The following is a 21,504-nucleotide window of genomic DNA, read 5'->3' on the forward strand; positions in this document are numbered from 1 at the left end:
TTCAGCTTCTGTATTATTTAAAATAAACTCTTTCTACTACTTTCTGGCAAGCAACACTTGTCTTGAAGTGGAAAACGTCAAAAAGTGCTTGCTTGGAAAAACTTGAAAGAAAGGCATGTTCTTGAGCAGTTCAACAAGATAAAAATAACAAATGCTTGGTTGAGTTGTCTGAAATATGTTGTTTAAATTTCTTGTAAGCAACTAAAATATACATAGGACAAAAAAAATGTAAAACTTGATACAAAGAAAGGCTAAGAAAGCTGTTGAGAAAAGAATACAAAAGTAAAACCTATTTCAGCTGTTGATTTTCATGTTTGATCTTGGTTTTTCCTTTCTTTTGTCTCTAAATTGTTTCTTCTTATTAAACATTAGGAGTCTCTTATGAACTTAACAACCCACATGCTACCCACTTCTCGAATATTAAAGCCTATTGTGACGAAACATTAGATTTGGTCTATAGTCAAAACCTCTCTGGTCTTGGTCTCAGACACGACCAAGTCAATAATAATATGAAAGACGAAAGATTAGATTTGGTCTACTCAAAACCTCTCTGGCCAAATCATTAGATTTGGTCTAGTCAAAACCTCTCTGGCCAAATCATTATCCTGCTCATCAGTAACTTCATCTCCTCCTCTTCTTTCAGCCTTTTCTTCCTAAAGCACTTTTTACTTCTTTAGAGCTCTTCAAGCTTCCTCTTTTTCTGCATAGGGATATTAAATGAGTGAGAGCTAGAGTGTTTCAATGTGGGAAAAGGGAAGGCAAGGAATAAAAACTTGTACTCAACTCTTTTGTTGGCTTTCTTGATAAGATGGAGTAATGTTGGATCCACTGAGCCTTGGTTCTTCTTGAAAAAGGCTCCTATTTTTCTGTAGTAGCTGTCTTTGTCTGCCCAGACAAAATTCACGAATGTTCTTATGGCTTCTTCCAGTATCAAGAGAAACTCTGCCGAGGGGACATTGGTTTCTAATACCTTCCTTGCGTTGATCACCTTCTGAACCTATTGAAGCCAAATATAAGATTTCAGACAGTATAGAGTATTAGAATATCAGTGTATGGCGTCTAATCTTTCATTTCTGATTGGATCGATTAGTTCTGATTCTGAATAAAGAATAAGGTAAAAATTAAAAGAAGCCGAACAGTGTCACGGTCAACTATAGGGATAGGGGAAACAGTACTGTCGTCGCTTACTGTAAGTAATCATAAAATGCTGAACACATTAAAGAAAAATAGCACCTTTGGAATTCAGGAACTGGAGTAATTTTGCTCTGGATATCTTCATCCGGACATAAATCTCGGGTCGAGTACAGATTTCGAATGGCTCTGTTTCGATGATTCTCTGTAACAAGACCTGAAATTGTTGGAACTGCTGAGCAACTTGAGCAGGGCAACCTGTATCTTCCTCTGTTTTTTTCTGAGCTTTAAGTCTGCGAAAGTTCTTGTGGTTCCAATTAAGCGCTTCCCATGCCAGACAAAGTTGGGCTACATAAACCGCTTCTAGCTCGTGATACGGGCTCTTACTAATCTCCATAACATGCTTGTTTCTTGAACGTAATTTGTGCAGTAAATTCTGAGAAACTGGTCTTGGGTCTACCTCTATTGATCTAAGAGATTCTGAAACATTACTTCTTGGGTGTTAGACAAAGAATGCTTCAGAAATATGTATGAGAAGACTCAATAAAAAATAAGATGTTGTACCTGTTTCAGTAAGTTTTTAAGCAGTAACTCGATCTAGAAACATTATCTCTTCATCATATTTTCTGTAAACCGTATAGGCTTCCCCGTGCGAGGCGCTGCTCCTAGAATACGAGGAGAAAGGATCATCAGTCTCTGAATCACGGAAAATTGTTGAGCTCCTCCAATCGCGTGAGCTGTTGGAAGTGATCCTCCAGTGAATGAGTCGGCAGGAATCTCTAACCAACATGTTTAGCAGTAAAAATAAGATTTTCAGGATTTTTAGAGCCAGTTTTTATTTATCTTTATTAAATACCAAAAAATAGTGTTAATCATTAATAATGAATAATTTTTTTAATCTTGGAATCGTATTATTTAACCCAAATCATCCCAAACAAATTCTCTCTCTTTCTCTATCTCCACTGTGAAAATAAGCCTCCTAAACCCTCACGCACGATTTGAGATGTTTTTGCCTCCTTTAAAGCTTAAAAATAAGTGAAATTCGGTAATTTTTCTCATTGAGGTATGCATATAGTGTTCATCCATTTAAATCCTTATTGAAAATTTTGATCTCAGTTTGTTGAATGTGTGCAAATTAATTATAAGCTCATATTTGATTTAGCTGTGGTATCGTTAGTTATGTAATTGACTACCATTTGAAATAAGTTTTGCAATCTCTTATGTTTTCAATACATGTTAGTACCTTTTATTGAGGCATTTGAAAGGGTTTTTATTAAATATTAAAGTTTAGGGACAAGGTTTCAAATCTAAATATTTACACGCATATACTTTGAGATATCTGAAGTATACTTGGTCAAATAAGTTCTCTACTTGTAAACTATACTTGTTTATGCATTCCCTATTTTGAACAAAAACAATCTCAAATTTACATTGATTTAGATTTTCAAATCAAATCACCGATGATTATTTTGAGTTGATTATATTTTTAATCAAATCATTAAGAACTAATTTAAATTATTGATTATATTGCTTAGGTAATTAAGAGTGGTATACTTATTGGTTTGTGCTTTGCTTAGGTAAAAATAGCATTATTACTAGAAGACATAATTACGCAAAAGATCAAGTAAAAATAGCTAATTAATTAAGGAGTGCAATCAATCATAAAGGAAATAGAATTGGAAGATTCCAACTCAAAGATGGTAGTCTTTTTATCTCCTAAAATAGACTAACTCTTGTTTTAATATCTTTGTTTCATGTTCATGTTTCTTCTCAAAATCACAAACGCACGTACTGCTAATAGATTAATATAGTTAAAATTAGATTCACGTCCATATAACGCTTTTCAATTTGTTCACGTGACGGGAGGATGACTACACTCTTGAAACGTGCCCAGGAAAAATGATCTCGAGCCCGTATACTAGCTAGTCCTTTTCAAGATACTACCACCTGTCTCAAATAACAAAATATGAACGTGTTCTTCCTGTATTATCCAATGATTACTCAAATTAAATATAAGCTGCACGTTGAGAGAAAATTAATTAGTCCGCCTAGCTCGTGTCTTAATTCAATTTGAACATGGATCTCGACTGTGTACCATACAGTTTCCCACTCTTGATTTCTTCGTTGATGAACCCGGATTAGTATTCTTCATTTGAAAAGAAAAAATCTTCCGTCCTGATCCATTGGCAGCCATGTCTTCTTCAATAAGGACAACCCAAGAGCGAATCCAGTCTGGAGGAGGCGACTGAGAGACTACACGAGTAGCACGGAGGAAGAAGACTTTAGCTTCTAGAAGACTTCTAGTCGGTAACTTGGATGAATTGGAGATTTCAAAACCAACGCAAGCTTCTTGTTAGGATTGAAAAGAAAAAAAATTGCAGAGAGAGGTCGACGGAAATCCAAATGAAGAACGCACGTCATGTGGGGGTGAAGTCGGCGTGCGGGAAGATGTCAAAGCCCCTCCTTCCCTTGGTCTTATTGGTTGGTGACTACGTTAAACCACTTTTAGTAAGTTTTGTCGACTCCGAAAACCTTTCCTTCCCCTTGTTTATATTTTCCTAACGAGAAGAAAAGTCCACCTGAATGAAATTAACCCGTTACGGGGGACCGAATTAACGTGGCAGGCAGCGAAACGCGTCCTTCTTGGGTATTCCCATGTCTTGCATTTGTAATTGTGAATGCGGCTTTAGCTTGTTTTGACTTTGAAGTTGGAGTAAGGGTTTGCAGGGCTTGAGTTAGCTTTTCGTTTCTTGCCGTCCAAATTTCATCGAACGGTAACAAGAATCACCGCCATTAACGTCATTAGTCTTTGTATGAGATTTAACACCACATTATTACTTCCGTACCTGCTCAATGAGTGATTGACTTATGGAGAGTCTTATGAAGATGAGTCGTGTCATCAGATGATTGGATGGGAGATCCGAAGGCTGCCTCGAGCTAGGAGTAGCGTGAGGGGATGGCGGGGATTGGGTGGGTAGAATCGTTGGAGGTGGTTGGGAGAAGAGCAGCAGCCAGCAGTGACCGAGACTCAGCATCATCCATCAATAAACCACTGAAGTTTCATAGAAATTTCAAAATGCCATTTCCTTTCAGCAGAGGTGGTAATCGTTTCACATTACCCCGAATGGTTGGTTGGTTGGTTGATCAGTAAAACAATTGGAAAAAAAAGGGTACGTAGGTAGTTGCGTCCTTTTTGTCCTGTCCGGTAGTGGCTTTTTCTGTAATTATCGGAACAAATACATGCACGCCCCTTTCTGGGTATTTGAAGATATATGATGATGACCTGTGCACGACCAAAACTCATTTAATATCTCCTTTTGCTTGTCAAATGAGACCCTTTTAACAATCGTCTCTGCTTCGATTACAGATACCCATTTGGTTTCAGAGAGAGAGGACGATCGCTTCTGATCTCCAACTCCTTTCTGCTTCTTCGTCGCCTCCGAAATGGAGGAGAACCTTCCCCCGGGCTTCAGGTTCCATCCCACAGATGAAGAACTCATTACTTACTATCTTACTCGTAAGGTTTCGGATTTTAATTTTGTTACTCGAGCGATTACGGATGTGGATCTCAATAAATGCGAACCTTGGGACCTCCCAGGTAGCCTCTGTTGTTGTTGTTGTTTTTTGTTTTTTTCCTTTAAACAGAATTATATATATTTCTTCACGTAAGCGGCCTTTCTCCTCTCTTTTGCCCGGAAGAAAAACGGAAAACAAAAGGATCAACATTATCCGGAGAATATGATAGTGTTTAGAGTCTGGCGTCCTTCAGATGTTTACTTTTCCAGCTTTTCCAGGTTCTGGGAATTGCTGGTTGAGGGTCGGTTTTGAGTTGGATCTCTCTTTTTACTTAATTGAACTTCTATGCGAAGGACTGGCTATAGGCCGGAAAGACATAAGCTACTTATTTTGAGTTCCTTAACCTGCCCATTTGGATTGTCATGTCTTTCCAAAATTTTAATTATCGTTTCTGTCTATTGTTGAAAGAGCGGAATAAAATAGGAGAAGAATAAGAAGAAGAAGAAGAAGAAGAAGGTTATACTATTTTTTAGATGGATTAGACAAAGTTCATCGCGTATTTTTCAGCCATTGAAATATACGTCTTCAAAATGAATGCTTAAATAGCACTGGGATTATTTTCTTTCTTACAGAAAAGAAGCCCTACCTTCTTCTTTCATGGTATTTGGGAGAATCTACCAGTTTGATATTCAAGTAATCACATTTATCTGATCAATAAAGGATGCAAGAATAATATTTCTTGAAGCAACTATGTATCCATTATTGATCAAAATTTCAAATGTCATCGATTTTGGTTTTCTTTCATTTCTTTATACTTGACTAATGACCAGTTCTTATTGTGTTTTCTCCTAAAATATTTGAAATTTCACGTGCTGCATTTACCACTTGCAAATTTTAATATAAGAGAGGGGTGCTTTCTGTGAATCTTTTGTAGGCAGAGCCACCATGGGAGAGAGGGAGTGGTATTTCTTCAGCTTAAAAGATCGAAAATACCCGACGGGTCTCAGAACCAACCGAGCCACAGATGCAGGCTACTGGAAAACAACTGGCAAAGACAAGGAGATCTTCCATTCAGGAGTAGTTGTTGGAATGAAGAAAACACTCGTATTTTATAAAGGCAGAGCTCCCAAAGGTGAGAAAAGCAATTGGGTGATGCATGAATATAGGCTCCAGACAAAATACCCTTACAAACCCACAAAGGTAATAACTGTGCCTGTTTTTTTTTTTTTCTGAAATTAAACTTGCATTCCGTATTGGAGTTCCGTGTTCACTGGATATTTAACCAATGATGAACAGGAGGAATGGGTAGTCTGCAGGGTCTTCCTGAAGAGCTCCACAAGCAAAAAACCGCCCTCGAGTCCACCATCCTTACCTTCTTTGACTTCTAGTGATAACTTGGTTAATGATCAGATGGAAGAAATCGATGTGACACACATAAGTGGTCTAGTTGGCTCTTCGGACAATCTAAACACAGACATGAACACCCAGAACGTGGAGATGACAATGAACTCGAACATGAACTGGGGTTTCGCTGGTGAAACGGTTAATAATCCCATCTCTTGGCATTCAAACTTGATAAATTCCGATTTTGTGACCAATGCAGCATTATTGAGGGCACTGCATTTCAACCAATATCAGCAGCAGGAACAAAGCACTAATCTGGATCTTGTGGCACAAGGAGATGGTTGTTTTGGAGGAGCAAATTTGAGCTCAAATTTGCCTGCATCCTCCTCTAAGGTCATGGATCCCAGCCAACAACAACCGATCCATCTTGAGTCCATATGGAGAAGCAGCTAGAAGATTGAAGGTGTAATTTTTTTCTATTTTTATCCATGTCAGGTCACATGAGAGTAAATGAAACTGTGAAGAAAGGTCCAAGGATCACATTCTAAGCTGGCAGCCGAAGGCTCAAGCCTATGCCCCCAATTTGCACCAGATCGTAGATGTAAGTAGCAGGAAACCACAAGCATCCCCTTCTGTAATCGTTTCTCTTACTGAGAAAACAATGTTTACAGTCTTTGAACAAGTTAGCCATGTCAATGATATGAAATGTAGGAGTTCCAACAGCAAAAGGACCTTTATCAGCTCTTCGTTTTCAGTGGGTTTTTAACGTGAATTGCAGAAAATACACGACATCAAAAACAATTTGAAGGTCTCAAATAAAGCACGTTGCTTACTATTCTACTTCTCTGTTTGCTGTTGAAGACTTTCTGGTGCAGTTGGATGAGTGCTAATAGGAAGAAGATCATTAGTTTCAGTACAAGCCTGACTTCCTGTTATGGTAATCATCCATCGATTTGGAACCATTTTCTATTTTTTTAATAGTGAAAGTACCATTTTCTATTTAGCATTTGCAGGATATACACACGCAGTCCTTTGTAAGCTCAGTTTTCTTATGTTTGGTCCTTTTTACCATAGTTTTCCAAGAATGAAACTGAGACCGATATACTTAACTCGAGAAGACGGGGAAGTTCCTGAACTCGTTCAGAAAGCACAGCCATAACGATTAATTGTTTCTTTGGGCATAATTTTGATACGCTAACAAATGCCGGAACATGGATTTGAAGCCCTTCAAATTCGACTACTTAAACGAGAAGCAAATGCAAGAAGACGTTCATTTGAGTGTCAAGAAGAAGGCCAATCGGCCCAGCACCAGATAATAAAAACATCTAGGTAACGTTGAAAAAAATTACAAATGTTTAAGATGTAGTTTTATTCTTTATGTTCTCTCCAAGTGACATCATGTTACAGCAAGGAAACAAGTATGAAAATGTAAAATATATGATTTAGTAACAAATCAACGGAGTGACTACTAATGCGATCAGATCTGCTAGACTGTTTTCGTAAATCTGAAGAGACCAGCCCTATTGCTAGAATATGATTTAACAAATCTGAGTAACTCACGTACTTTTCGTAAAGTTTCGGATGATCACAATAGTTAAAAACGACGACTGTTCATATTATATCCTGCTGTGAACCAACCGTATGACCACTCTCTGAGTGCTTTTGCTTCCGATAGCAAAAGAAAAAAGCTTCTGCAGTCAATTGTTTAGTGGGGAGAGAATTTTCAAAGAAGCAATCTTCTTGTCTTTTTGTTTCTACAGCTTTCTTCATATAGGTGGCGGCATTCACGTATGGATCTTCATAGTTCACCTACCAGTTCTAGAAGGTTTCCAACAGGGTTCAAAATGAGCATTATCCTTGTGTTTTCGTGTCCTTATTTGCAGCTGAAGACTGTTTCTGGATGACCGATCACGGCAAGTGAAGCAGCAATTTTCAATCCACTATCTGCACAACTGGATCTTCTATTACTCAATTTGCTCTTTTTGTCCTAATCTTCGTCGTCTTTCGTCCCGTATGTGTTGATCTTTTTGTATGATTCAAGATGTTTTCTCAATAGTTTCTATAAAAATAAACAAGATTTATTCAAAAAGAAAAACCAAACATTCCCACTCCTTGAGGAGGCTCCGGGCGACGCAACTCGGGCAGTATGAGACGATTTGCGATTTTCCTGTTAGGGTTTTTCATCTAATATTGCACATGAGGATTTTTTATTTGAATAGATGATGCAATATTGCTTCATAAATCAGTGCATTGTCTGCGACGAATAGTTATTTGATAACGATGAAGCATACTCAATTGAGGAGACAGCCCATAAAATTTCAAAGAAAAATGAAAACTTCCTAAAGAAAGCGATCACCCCACCAATGAAGAAAGCAAAGCTACTCGAGCATCAGCAGAGTAACGAAGTCACTTTTCTAGTAGCCACATTGAGAACAGGAGTGTGGAGACAGGTGTTTTTGTCTGTTTTTGTATCTTTATGGCCCCAAAAATTTTCTTGACGACTTCCAGAGATGATAAATTTCTTCACAAATAATTGTTTGACCTTGTTGTCAATGTTAAAGGCATCTCCATTCATTTAATTTCGGGAGGTAACAGAAGCGCAGAGAATCACAGAAGCAGAAAAAAATAAAGTCAGGCCAATATGTCAGTGATGACAACAATGAAGAACGAGCGCATAGCAAACAACATACATGCTACATATATAAAACTAAGAGCAAAGAGTCAAAAGTAAATGAACATGCATGGGCTTGTTTCTGTGAGTGCTAGGGTCATTGTTCATGTGTCTATGTGCACGTCTGTTTGGGGGTAGCACATGTAAGCTCAGATGCCAAAATACAGTTCAAATTATAGAATCTCCCTTCATGACAACCCAAGTTGCAAACTACCAGTAATTCTAAGTAGCTAATATACATTTACACTAGTAAGTGAACTTTTGCCTTCCTATAATTCAATGGATTTCCAACAACAAAAACATGAAAATTAGCACTGTAACTAAATATTAAAGAATGCATACAAAAACATACAAATAGAGCATGGAATACTCTTGCCAACAGTGGGTTGCACCCGATTTTTTCACTATTTAAAAGATAATATATACATAATCTGTTTTCTTCTCCATTATATTTAGAACACTAGCATTATGTCTAGTGTATCATTTAATCTTAGAAAACCAAAAGGACATCAAGCATGAGAACAAAATGAACAAAAAAGGTGTAGCAAAATAAGAGTTGACATTTAAGTCATTAAATTCATAGCTGAAGAATGAATCAAAAAGTGGCTGCGCCAAACTTCCATGGCCTTAAGTCCAAATTCTTGTCTTTTTTATAAAAAACACGACATTTTCATCTTTTGTTCCTTTTTCCTTCCTTTTCTTCTGTAAGGATGACGAAGAGGGGTAACTGGCTTGCTTTGTTTCTGTTGACAGCAGAAAGAAATGTAAGTACCTGAGGGATACTAGAGATGTTGCCTCCACCAATTCCGACAGTAGAAAAAACAGTACCCTGTGGCACTGAAGCCTCCAAAGAACTATTCAAGTTATGATACCTAGACATGGCATACCTGTTTTAATAGACGGGCTATTCTTAATGTAAACCTGTCAAAGATCAAGTAGTTTAAGTTGTACCGTCACAGTAAATTGTACCCTGTAGGATTAAAAAAGGTCGGATAAACTTGACCTCCATCTTCAAGTCTTCCATCCTTCAGTGGCATCATATAAATACGAATTTCATAAATAAGCAAAACAAGAAAAACTATCAAAATGGAACAGTCAGAAATACTTTTTAAAAATGTCAAATAAACAACCTATAATGATGTTTCAAATCCAATTATGCCACTTGTTTTGAATTGAAGAACAAACAATCATTCATATGTTTATGAATGCACATTGAAAAATCACAAGGAAAACATAATAATTTAAGATAAGCCAAGATAATTGACTGAAGTCCAGTTTCTCTTCTTTTATCATCAAAATAAACACATCCAGACTGTGATGTGAGCCTTCGGGCTCAATGGTCATATGGGGGGGTGTTAAAGAAGTGTGTGTACATGTGTATTCAGCATTCCAAAAAAAAAAAAAAGCCAAACTTGAGTGATTATATCATCAATATTAAGAAGTAGAAGTAATCAATAAAAACAAGTTCATTAGTTAAGCTATTTGAAAATAGTGGTTGACTTTTCAGTTACAAGCTGAATCAATACTAAAAGCAACAAAATCGCAGTATGATACCTTCAGGTGATGATGACCAGCAGGAGTCCTCGATTTGGACATGCCTAAAGATGATGGTCCCCTTTCAGGGTACCTATCCAAGCAAGAAAACCCCTGCGGAGAACCTTGAAGCATCCACATCTCGAAGTACTTTTTCCTAAACCTATATCCAAACTGTTGTAAGTCTTGATGCAATCTCCAAGAAGGCCTCTTGCACTTACCAACATTTCTGAAATTTGCAGGAATGAGACTCAATCAGCACAATCTCTTTATAGACCAATAACCATCACAGTTAAATCAATCCACAGGAGCAAGAGATAACTGTGAAAAAACAAATATATATGAACTTATCCTAAGCATATCACCTGCACGAGCTCTTCATTTGCATATGCGTACTTAGGCTTGTGGCTCTTGGAGAAAACACAAATATTTCCCTGTGTTCATCTCCTTGTCACAGTAATTATATGGCCACGCTCTCTAAGTAGACAACCAACCTTACTTGATGGGACTAGAAGCCTTATTATGATGATACCATTTTCAGAAATGTCACTTATCTTGTTTCTCTGAAGCAGAAGAATTGCCTCTATAGTTGGAGATCATGGGTCCCTCAAAACCTGAAGATAATCTTTGAAATTGAAAATTTTAAGAACAGTCAACAAAAGATACCATCTTCAATAATTGGGTTTAAAAGTAGCATATTTCACTTCTTTAGAAGAGACAATGATCACACCTTCGTTTGCATCAGATTCCACGACTTCAACAAGAATGTTTGCCCCTGTTTCTTGTTGTAACTGTTTTACACTGCAACCTTCCTTACCAATCACTACACCAACTTTCTCAGAGGAGCAAACAACTTTCAAAGAAAAATCTCCTGGGGTCTCAGTGACAGGAGAGTCCCAACCCAAGCCAACTGGAACAAATCCAGGTCTTTCAATTTCATTTTCTCCAAACCATGGCTCAGAGGCACCAGGGTGCTCAGGGGACCAAATTCAATCAACACTCCGGGAACCCCAGGGTAAAGAACTTTTAGTAAGAGGTGGATCCTCTTTTTTTTAAGGATTTTGGTGCAACAGAGTAGAAACTTCATACAGAGCCTTCTTCACAACAGATGATGACCCAGAAATCTGAAAAGTTTCTTAAAAAATTAGAGTTATTGGTGATAACAAAGACACCTATAGAACCAATCTCCTGAAGTCAGTCTATGTGCGTATTTTCAGAATCAACCATCAAGGAATACATACAATAGATATATATACACACATATACATACATACATACATACATGCTTGATATAAGCATAAAGAAGAAAAGTGAACCTGGTGCAATGATTAAGCCTTGCACTGTACAATGCTCTAGTGTTCCTCCCTCCCTCTCTGCCTTGTACATGTATATATATAGATAGATAGATAGATAGATAGATGGCGCTGGAGAGAGAGAGAGAGAGAGAAATTGACAACAAAACAGAATAACTTTTCTGAAATGTCAGAGTACTGATCCAAAATAAAAGTAAATTGCATGTAAAAAGTGGTAAAAATGTGTATCAGATCACACAAGCAGAAATGTCATGTTTCCATCTTCCTCAAAAATATCCCAAAATTACATCCTGATGTGCTTGCAGGTGAGACTTCATGTTTAGATGTCATAAAAAAGATAAACAACAGCAAACTTCATTTTTCATCAATCTTCTAGCTAATCTAATGTGTTAACTAAGCCAAGTATCACTTTTTCTAATCACACTGAAGTATCGAAAACCGGACAATTACCTTAGAAAGCTTTTTGTTGCTTGTGAAAATAACTTTCACAGGCAACTAAAAAGAAGTTAACAATGAAATAACTTTTTCAAATTATCATGAACTGAATACTAAAAAGGCAAATCATCTTAACAAGAACCCTAGCAGACCAAGTTCACAGAATGGTACTAAGCATGGGGACAGTGTTAACACCTTCACCTGCTGCCTTAGCACAAGTCAGACCATTCACCCGCTGCATACCACTCAAATACATCACCAAAGGAATTTCATTGCAATCTTCTTGAATCATAGAACCAAAAGTATTGACATGAACTAATACTGTTACACCAAACAAGAATGCAAAGCAAAGAATAGCCAGGTTCCATGAGTCTCACTGGACCTTCACAAGCACAAGGCAATCTCCTTTTTCTTTTTGAATAACATACATGGCCACCTCATATTTTCAAACAAAGTGCACATATTATACCGGCACTTGTGGTACGCCAACAATGAGAGCAGACATTTCCTTCCTAGACAAAATGTGGACACTTACCTCTTACTTTACTTTCCACATACTGATTTTCAGTTTCCCACAGACAAAAATATACTGAACCATATCAAGGACAGATGACAAAAGATACAAGGACACTACATGTACTAACGGATCACTGCCCATAGCCCCATAAGGAAGAAATGTTGTAGGCAAAATTCGAATATTTGCAAAAGTATCAGGACACAATTTTTTAATAATATTTCCACCTTTCCCGAGAAGACACCCAACCTTAATACTAGGAACTAGAAGCCGTACTACAACGATATTCTCTTGCTCGTTGTTTTCCAGCATCAAGTGATCTTCTTCCGCAACGATCCCTTCATGAACTCTTAACAGAGCATCTTGTGTAGGACAGTGAGGATCCATGAGTTTGTCATCTTCCTCAGGACCCAAATTTGCATTGGACATGTTGACTTTCTTTATTGGAGGGTCGAAAATTATAATCTCATGTACACCAGGAATGGGATCAGCAACCCTGATTTTTGCATGAGTTCCATCTCTGAGAGCATTAATTATAGTCTCACTTTTTCCAACGACGCAAGCAATCTTTTTCCCAGGGCAAAGAATTCGGTAGAGGATGTTCTTAATTTTAAGAGTCATACATTATGTTCACGAACAGGAATTCTTTCTTTTCATGAACTGGATAGAACGCAAAACTCAGTGAAAAGTCTTGGACCATCAGATTAAACTAGTTCTAAAGCATCGGAATCAAACCGAATAGCATTGACAAATGAGCGGTAACACTCCTAAACAATTCCTACTCAAGCCGGCATTCACAGGAACCTGCTTCTGAAACGCAACCCTTTCGAGGAATTTCAAGTAATATGGGACTCAACAAAAAAACGAATTTTACAAATTCCATGAACCACCTTGGCAGTAGCTTCGAAAAAAATTATAGCACAATAAATCCCCTGCATAAAAGAGAGAAAAGTTTAGCAGCATGAGATGTCAAAATGTTCACGACTAGACGTCTAATATGGAAATGAACTACCAGCAACTTGTTCTCTGTCATGTTGGAGCACTCTTTAGAAGAATCAATCACGAAACAGTAGCCAGCTGATGGATTTGGTATTGATTGTAAGGTGGTCGAAGTTCAAATGATATTTTTTCAAACGGGACAGAGAGAAACAGAGACAGAGGGAACAAAAAAGGAAAGAAAAGGCAATTCATGGCATAGGAAACCTTTGTTGTCGAGATAACTTGATAAGGAGGACAGAACTCTCGTGTTATAGCTGGATTGCGGACGGTTATAGACGATATAATCGGATCACGAACTAGACTAAAGAGAGTTAAGTAAAAGATTATTGAATGATATAAAGGAGCATGAGGGTTGTGCATCAACACGATTAATTTATTTTTAGATAAAAAAGTTTTAAAATTTTGTATTTAATATTTTTTTACTGAAAATTTATTAGATACATATGGTATTATATGAGATTAATTATTAATTTTTATTTATTTTCCTAAAAAATACACTAATAGGTTTGAAGAAAATTTTAAAAAAATTCATGTCATTTACTAGTAAGGTACTAATAGAATTCTATTTGAATTTTTCTTGAAAATTTAAATTCTAATATATTTTTCCTAGGATATAAATTTTCAACTAGGGCCACTAACGACACCTTAGGGAAATCTATTGGAAAGGCAAAAAGGTAAAATTACTTATCCTGCTTGTGCAGATAAAATTAACACTTTATGAGAAACCTTTAAAATAATTTTAAAATTATTTTTCCCAGCTTACAAAGTTCCCGGAGTGAACAATGGTTACCGGTCGATGGCCGGGTAGGGTCTTACAAGTTTGGTTCTTTAATTCACGGTTAAAAGGCATATAGTCCGCAGCGCCTACCTCATCCGGGGGCATTAGCCAGCCGAAGAAGAAAGCAAAAGAACCGACGCGAGGGCGGGAAGTCGAGAAAAAATGGTGAGAAAACGTGAGGTTCAGTTCGACGACGGCCCGCCGGACGATTTTGATCCCAACAATCCGTATGCCGATCCGGTGGCTATGCTGGAGTACCGAGAATATTTGGTACGCGAGAAGTGGATCGACATCGAGAAGGCAAAGATCTTGCGAGAGAGGTTAAAATGGTGCTATCGAATCGAGGGCATCAACCACCTCCAGAAGTGTAAGCATCTTCGAGAACAGTATCTCGAGTCAACTCGGGGCATTGGATGGGGGAAAGATCATCGACCCTATGAATTGCACGGTTAGTACACTGTTCCTGCCCTTTTTTTTGCTTTTTATTTTTCCATATTAATCGTTGTCATTTTATTTTTTTGCAGGTCCTAAGAAAGAGAGTGAATCTGTTGAATAGCTTGAGGTAATTTTTATATCCCTCTATTTAGTTATTCCATGCTTACAACTCGCCATACATTAAAGAAAAAAATATTTGCGTTTTTTTTTTTCTCTCTTTGGTTCAGTGTGGATACTCTTGTGATCTGTTCTATACGTTTTTTCTTTGTTCCCTTCCGTGACGATGTCACTTATTAGTTTTTGCTACATCGCTTATTTGGATATATTTGTTGCGATGCATGTAAACTGTTGTTATTATTTCATTTTCTAATGTGATCAATCTTTAGATTTTTTTTCATTTTCCTTTTTAAGGTTTTTTGTGTTGCTTGTTCAATGTTTTAAGTATTTATATATTTGCTTTTTACTGTTACTTCTACTGTATTATTATTTTTTCTGAATTGGAAAGCATATGAAGCAGTCATGTAATTTTCTTGAAAGGGTAACGTGGACTTTCATAGCTGACATAGTGGAGCTGTAGCCTTTTTTTCTTTTTTCTTTTTGGCTCTGTTTCCTTGGAACTTTGTTTTTGGAGAGTCAATGAAAAGTGTCAAGGAAATTTACATTTATTTAGTCATTTGCGTATGCAGGGTATATTTGTATCAATCAATAGTATGACTTTTTAATTAAATCAGAGGTAGTTTCCTCTGAGATAAGTTGATAAAAAAAATCTGCGACTAAATTTCTGACAAACTACTTTTCAGGAGAATATAGATATTATTATGTTAAAAAGATTATTTTTTTCTTCCCAATGCTTCTGCATTTTACATTGTCAAAGTTTCCAGTAAAGTAGATGGCAAAATTAGCATCCAACCATGTTATATGCAGTTTAGTAGCTTAGTTTAGGCAAAATTGCCAAGTGTGTGTAGCTTAGTAGAAGTGAGACAGAAGAAATCCCTCTTGAGGTCAACTTTTCAAAAATTGAGAACTATTGGAACAGTGGTAAAATATTTCTTTCTGATCCATGTTATCATTTGAGAATCACTTTTGTAGCAGTATCTACTAAATCTAGAATTACTTTGCCTTTCACATTTGCACCAATCTGGAAGTTTGCAATGAAGAATGAGTCATACTGCTATTGTTTTTTGGCTTTAATTCCCGACCATGTTTAGTTCAGCTTGTTCCATGACCTCCTTTCTTGTCTATGTTAAAATCTTTACAATGGATCCATGTGCACAAGGAGCAATGGAAAATCCTTGAAGGGTAAAAATTAACTTAAGAAGGAAAGCTAAAGTGTATGACCTATTCTGCAATTTTTTTGAATGATTATTTTTTTTTTGTCAATGTATTAGAAGCAAAGAGGACAGAGGTGAGTTGCCATAGAACAAAAAATCCCTTAACTAAGCTTTTTTAAGTAAAGTGAGAAAACTGATTAGCCTTAGACATAGAATTATTTTGTTTTTATTTGTTAAGGAAAATTTTCAGAATTCTTTTTTCTTTAATGGAAAGGACATCTTACTGAGGTCATCTGTAATTTCTTTCTTTTATTTCTCCCAATGCAGTCAGTTTATTTTTATTTTATTTTTACACAATAGAAAGAGAATTTATTTTATGAGAGAAAGCATAAGGAATTGCAAGGTACCCTACCAGGTGGAAGCCCAATTGGAATTCCCCATTTGCTCTGTCCAAAAAAAAACAGAAGCAACAAAATCAAAACCGATGGCTAGGCTATTGGAAAGTATTTTTCACAAAAAGATGTTGCTGTTACTTCTGGCAAGGCAATTGGCACTTCTAGGGATGGGATTCACGAGATAGACAAGGAGTTGCCAACATCATCAATCTCATGAAACAAAAATTAAAAGCAGCAAATGCTGGGGGGTTGATTTTCTCTCCTAGACGACTGATGATGACCTCTGAGTCCCCTTGTATGCCAAGAGAGAAATTGTCCTTGTACATCTTCTAACCTTGGAATAAGGCCCTTAACTTTACTTTTATGGAACCGCAATGACCAAAAAGGAGAGTCAACCAAATAGTTTTTTTTTTGCACTTCATAGACACACTTCAACTGAGCTTAAGACAACCTATCATGGGAGGAATCTGGTCCTTGAGGATTATAATTCCAACATCTGAAAAATATCCAACTGATTTCAGATTGTCTCTGAAAATGTAGCTGTGCCATTGATGACGTTGTGGAATTTGCTGGTGCCCCAAAAAAAATTGTAGTGAATGGCCTTCTTGATCACTCTCACCCATTGAGCAGCACCTTACCACCAAAGTCTTGTATTCCTTATCTTCCAGATATTGAAATGTTGTTATAAAGAGTAACAGCTAGCTTTCCATTCGGCATCTCAACCAACTGCTCGAGTTTGGTGAAAGCAAGGAGAAATTAATGCCAAACAAGGAACCCCCCCACCCCTCCTCCCTCCCCCCCTTCTCTGCATATCAAATCAGTTAGCTAAGGCAGGGTTATCAAGGCATCTGGTATATGTTGGAGAGGCCCTTCCTCTCACTACTGATGTTTGAGGCTTTGCCTTCCCATTTATATCGTATTTATCTTCTTCTTCTTTTCTTAACTAAAAACTTCATCCTTTGTGAGTTCAAAATCAGTCATACAGTAGCATGCCCTTCAAAACGTTGCAATCTATATTGCTCCTCCATACATCTTTATCCCCATGTTCTTGTCATAATGCACAATACCTCTTCAACCTGGCTTTAAGCTCGTCATGGGCCACCTTAGGCTCCCTTTGAGGATACATTTTCAATTGATGCATCATGCAGGTGATCGCACCAACATGAGTAGGTGCTTGTCTTGTGAATAGGTATTCCTTACTCGGGAATCACACCCATGCCCATTGTGCTGACTCCTTTGAAAGCCAAATGACATAACCACTTTACTGAACTTCTCAAACCAAGCTGTGAGGCTCTATAGACGACTTACTTCTTGTGAAGCTGATTTAATTTATGATGTCGTGGGAAAAAAAACTCAAAAATGTGGTGACTGAGGTGCATGGCCTTAAGTTACAAACAACCTAGTACAGTTGCTAGAGTTGTGCTTCATACTTGCAAGTCCCTCTTACGCTGACCTCTTCAGCAAGCAAAAGGGTTGCAAAGAAAGAGAGGGAGATAGTCTTAGAGATGCTGGTCAATAGTGAAGGTTATAACCTTTAACTGCAGAGGATCTTGGAGATTGATGTTATAGGGGAGTTAAGGGGTGAAGGCCAATAAAAAAGTTATATTGGTAGGCTGAATAAAATCTTGAAGGACTTCTTTTCCTCTAAATAGAGTCATTACCTGCACCTCTAATGTAAGTGCTGTCACGAAGGAAAAGTGAATACAAACTTTATGGGCTTCAGCTTTGGTAGGGCATGATGCCTCATGAGGTCCCAAGATTGATGAGTCCCATTTCTGAGGGGAGGTTTTTATGAGGATTTGAGGGTTTTGATAATTTTGAAAATGATTGGGCGATTATACTCTTCTGCTCACTGATCCGACCAAAACTTAGCATGAGTACCACTCTGGACATAATGGTCAAATCCATGATAATTTTGTTCATAAGTTTGCAAATTTATCTCCAAAGGCTAGATGGGTATGAAACAAATGGAATCAAGAGGGCACCACATTTGATCATTGTTTCTATGTTTAGTAATAATTGATGTCATCCAAATCCTATCCTTGTCAGAACCAAATGTCCTAACCGTTTTGACAGGGGCACGATTTGGTGGCTGAATGCCAGGGCTTCCACCTGCTTCGGCATGTCGACTTATTTTCAACTGACAAGATGATCTGCGAAGTTGATCTAAGCAAAGAAATTGACCCTCAATAGCCTTCATTTACTTGGTAACATTGGTTGGAAATAGCTTTCATTTAATTGGCAACATTGGTCGGATAAGGTAGGAAGGAGAGGTGGTAGTTGGCAGATCACAAGGGTGGACTTCATTAATGTTGCATGACTGGCTAGAGATAAAAAACTTTCCTTTGCTAGAGTCAACTGCCGCAAAATAATTCTAATGGAATTTAACAATTGCGTATGTAGTGACTGCAACAAGTTGGATTACCTCTTTAAGATGGCATTTCTCCGCTAATGTGTCCATTACTAAAGTTAATATGATGAAAGGCGCAGTAACTTATTTTGAAAAATCATGTTTTCTGAAGATGAAGCTGTAGAGTTGCACTTATGTGGAGGGCAATTATGACATAAAACACATCCGGTCTCTTGTAGGCTCTTGGGATCAAGTCTTGAGGGTGTCCATAGATGGAGACCACACATAAAACAACTATTTGGATATAGTAGATGCAGTTGTCAGAGTAGACACTAAGAGTTGCTGTAGGTCATTGAAATCAAATTTGACTGATGTTGCTCTGGGAAGTTTATCAGGATTAAGCATCTTGTTCTTACTCCAATTTAAGTTTTTCTTATAGATAAAGTGGTCACTTGGTTTTTCTCATTTTCTCACTTGATTCATGGATTTTGTGTTCATTTTTCTTAAGTGTTTCTGGAGGAAAAGGTGTTGCTTGCTGTGGAAGATGAAACACGTTATTAGGCGTTCTCTAATTTGAGCATGTTCCTGATGTTCAGAGTCAAAGTGGTGACTAGACTTCCATAACAACAAAGAGTCATAACTTCATTTTTTTGTCTATGTAGGGATAGCAATAGGTAACGGGCAGTACAGGTAAAGGTATTCTGTTACTCGTTCTGTTTACCCCTTATCCATTCGATTGTTCATTCATTCTGGTTAACAGATGGAGTCTTCTGTTTTTGTTTATTTACTCGTTTACCCACGGGTAACCTGGCATACATGGGGAATTTACTCATCTTCCCCACGCTGCATGTGCACTTCAATTGAGAGAAGCAAAATCTGATAAACAACAGGCACATGTAGTGGAGGTCAGTCATTACTCCAGTAACTAGTCTATTCTTTTATTAGAAAGAATATCAAATTGTAAAGATATAGTTAGTAGATAAGAATAGGTAAAACAATGGCTAACAGATTAAGTTGTATAGAAGATTTTTAACAGATTGTGAGCAAGTAAACAATATCATTTAAAACCCAATGAAGGATGAAGAAAAAATAACCAATTCTTCATGAATTCATATTTGGGATGAAAAATATGCTATGGTAAAACCATTTGAAAGTGCCATTTACAGGGGAGATGCGATCACCTGAATGAAAACCTTAGAGCAGAGTAAATCAGCAGTCCGAAAAATAAAATCAACTAAATAATTTGTTGACAAATAAATATGAAAAAATTATGAATAAACCAATTTAAATAAAAAATATAGAGCCCTTTCCTAATGTTTGTCCTTAAAGGATTCACCAGTGGAGAGTATTACAACACGTTTTGAATCTTTTGATGTCGATTTCTAGGAGGCTAATTTAGGGGGTTTTGGGGTGACTGGGGGGAAAAAATGAGAATCTGAGAGAAGAGTTAGAGAGGCATGGCCTGAAAGGGGAATTTTTTAGGGAGTCCTGATTCGAGAGAGGATAGGTGCTTCTGACACTTTTTGATAAGCTGGATTTTTTTACTTCAAGGTGGAACCGTGTATGCAAGTAAACAGAAAATTAAGAGAAAAAAATGAGAGATTAGACATGAAAACAAGAATAGAAAGCTCTCGAGTTGAGGTGAAAGACAAAAAGAACCCAAAGATTGGAAGTGGAAGAAGAACCATGTCTTTTGTAGCCATTGAGAAAAATCAAGAGAAGAGAAAAGGGCATCTAGGAAGAGGAAAAATCTGTCCTGTTTCTCCATAAATCAGGTAAGAAATTTGAAGGAAGAGAATTGAGTGCGAGTTGATTTTCTGGCTTCAGAGTTTCAAAGACTCTAGATCTGGTCTTTGTTCTCTCTGGTGTTCAGGGAAATCCCAATTTTCCCATCGCTTTTGAGAGTAGGGTTTCTACTTTCATCTGGAAAGAAATTAAAGGGTAAAGTTCCATCTATACCCTTATATGGTTTAAGTTACGACTTACAAGGAAGCCAAGTAAATGGGTATGGTAGATCCATTACCCAATTCCGTTCCATTTATTAAAAGGAATACGGTTAATTGGGTAATCTTACCCAAATTCTTTTACGGTTAGATTTTTTTTTTTTCTGTAACTGTTTATAATTGGACAGCTAAAGCAGTTAGACAGGTAGTCAGGCAAAATTGACACCCTTATGTCTAGGTTCCATTTATGGCCAGCTTCTGTGACCTAAACTAATGTGGGAGTAGGCCTGCAATCTGTCATTGTATTTGGTCCCCTCCCGATGTTGTTTCCTCAGTTTTTGGCCTCCTGGCCTCCAATGAATTATCTTCTTCCTCAAAAAAATAAAAATAAAAGTGGCAGTCTATGGCATAAAATCCCCCTAAAACCTTACTACTTAGGGCCTGTTTGGGCATTGAGACAGTCCTGCCATATTGAGTCTTTTCTCTAGGCAAGGAATTTTTTGGCAGAATCCATTCAATTAATCAAGGTTCAGTTTTCTGATTTTGGGTAAAACTATGTTATTTCTTATCAGTGGAATATCTTAGGCACCTATTGGAAGAGTTCTATTGATGTTGGTAGATGAACTAGCTAGATGTAGAGAAGGGCCAAAATTAAATGCATGGAATAAGGAAAGGTTTTCATGGTGTTGCTGATGATGACCCTTCGAACATCATGATGTACTTCATGGGGTGGTACTCCTTGGATTGACGCACCTGGTCTAGTAGATTTGCTAGCTAAAGTGGTCCAGATGAGCAATATCTCATTGTTCGTAGTCCTCTGCCATTTGACATAATCTCTCACAACACTGGTTGATCATCTTGTATTTTATGTTTAAT

At 37.3% G+C, this 21,504-nt stretch overlaps 3 protein-coding genes across 5 annotated transcripts; 2 read left to right on the plus strand and 1 right to left on the minus strand.

Annotated features, from left to right (window-relative positions):
• Positions 1-4,569: 4,569 nt before the first annotated feature.
• LOC137940844 (NAC domain-containing protein 92-like) lies at positions 4,570-6,444 on the plus strand. Its single transcript, XM_068785966.1, has 3 exons — positions 4,570-4,729; positions 5,582-5,847; positions 5,944-6,444. The coding sequence occupies exons 1-3, from the start codon at positions 4,576-4,578 to the stop codon at positions 6,442-6,444; spliced, it is 921 nt and encodes a 306-aa protein (XP_068642067.1). The 5' UTR covers positions 4,570-4,575.
• A 2,816-nt stretch (positions 6,445-9,260) lies between these two features.
• Positions 9,261-13,635, minus strand: LOC137941667 (uncharacterized). Of its 3 annotated transcripts, XM_068787170.1 has the most exons (7): positions 13,470-13,635; positions 13,348-13,389; positions 10,926-11,319; positions 10,561-10,820; positions 10,217-10,424; positions 9,632-9,687; positions 9,261-9,405 (listed from the first exon to the last, which is right to left on the minus strand). In XM_068787170.1, the coding sequence occupies exons 4-7, from the start codon at positions 10,581-10,583 to the stop codon at positions 9,333-9,335; spliced, it is 360 nt and encodes a 119-aa protein (XP_068643271.1). In that variant the 5' UTR covers positions 10,584-10,820; positions 10,926-11,319; positions 13,348-13,389; positions 13,470-13,635; the 3' UTR covers positions 9,261-9,332. The 3 variants fall into 3 exon arrangements, 2 of the variants coding, with proteins under 2 accessions (XP_068643271.1, XP_068643272.1); XR_011110426.1 differs by lacking the exon at positions 9,632-9,687; XM_068787171.1 differs by lacking the exons at positions 13,348-13,389; positions 13,470-13,635 and adding an exon at positions 12,145-12,262.
• A 603-nt stretch (positions 13,636-14,238) lies between these two features.
• On the plus strand, positions 14,239-14,687 carry LOC137941596 (NADH dehydrogenase [ubiquinone] 1 beta subcomplex subunit 10-B-like). The gene has a single exon (XM_068787077.1). The coding sequence runs from the start codon at positions 14,397-14,399 to the stop codon at positions 14,685-14,687; it is 291 nt and encodes a 96-aa protein (XP_068643178.1). The 5' UTR covers positions 14,239-14,396.
• Positions 14,688-21,504: the final 6,817 nt, after the last annotated feature.

This window comes from Aristolochia californica, unplaced genomic scaffold (assembly GCF_029961685.1).
Source record: "Aristolochia californica isolate CCGP_79_NKW_82.1479 unplaced genomic scaffold, dmAriCali1.0.hap1 SCAF_9, whole genome shotgun sequence".
Taxonomy (NCBI): Eukaryota; Viridiplantae; Streptophyta; class Magnoliopsida; order Piperales; family Aristolochiaceae; genus Aristolochia; species Aristolochia californica.

Coding starts and splice junctions, on each gene's coding strand:
- LOC137940844 (XM_068785966.1), top strand. CDS start 4,576: ATGGAGGAGAACCTTCCCCCGGGCTTCAGGTTCCATCCCACAGATGAA. Junction 4,730..5,581: donor CGAACCTTGGGACCTCCCAG/GTAGCCTCTGTT, acceptor AATCTTTTGTAG/GCAGAGCCACCATGGGAGAG. Junction 5,848..5,943: donor ACCCTTACAAACCCACAAAG/GTAATAACTGTG, acceptor AATGATGAACAG/GAGGAATGGGTAGTCTGCAG.
- LOC137941596 (XM_068787077.1), top strand. CDS start 14,397: ATGGTGAGAAAACGTGAGGTTCAGTTCGACGACGGCCCGCCGGACGAT.
- LOC137941667 (XM_068787170.1), bottom strand. CDS start 10,583: ATGCAAATGAAGAGCTCGTGCAG. Junction 10,425..10,560: donor CAAATGAAGAGCTCGTGCAG/GTGATATGCTTA, acceptor TGCAAATTTCAG/AAATGTTGGTAAGTGCAAGA. Junction 9,688..10,216: donor CTGGTCATCATCACCTGAAG/GTATCATACTGC, acceptor ATGCCACTGAAG/GATGGAAGACTTGAAGATGG.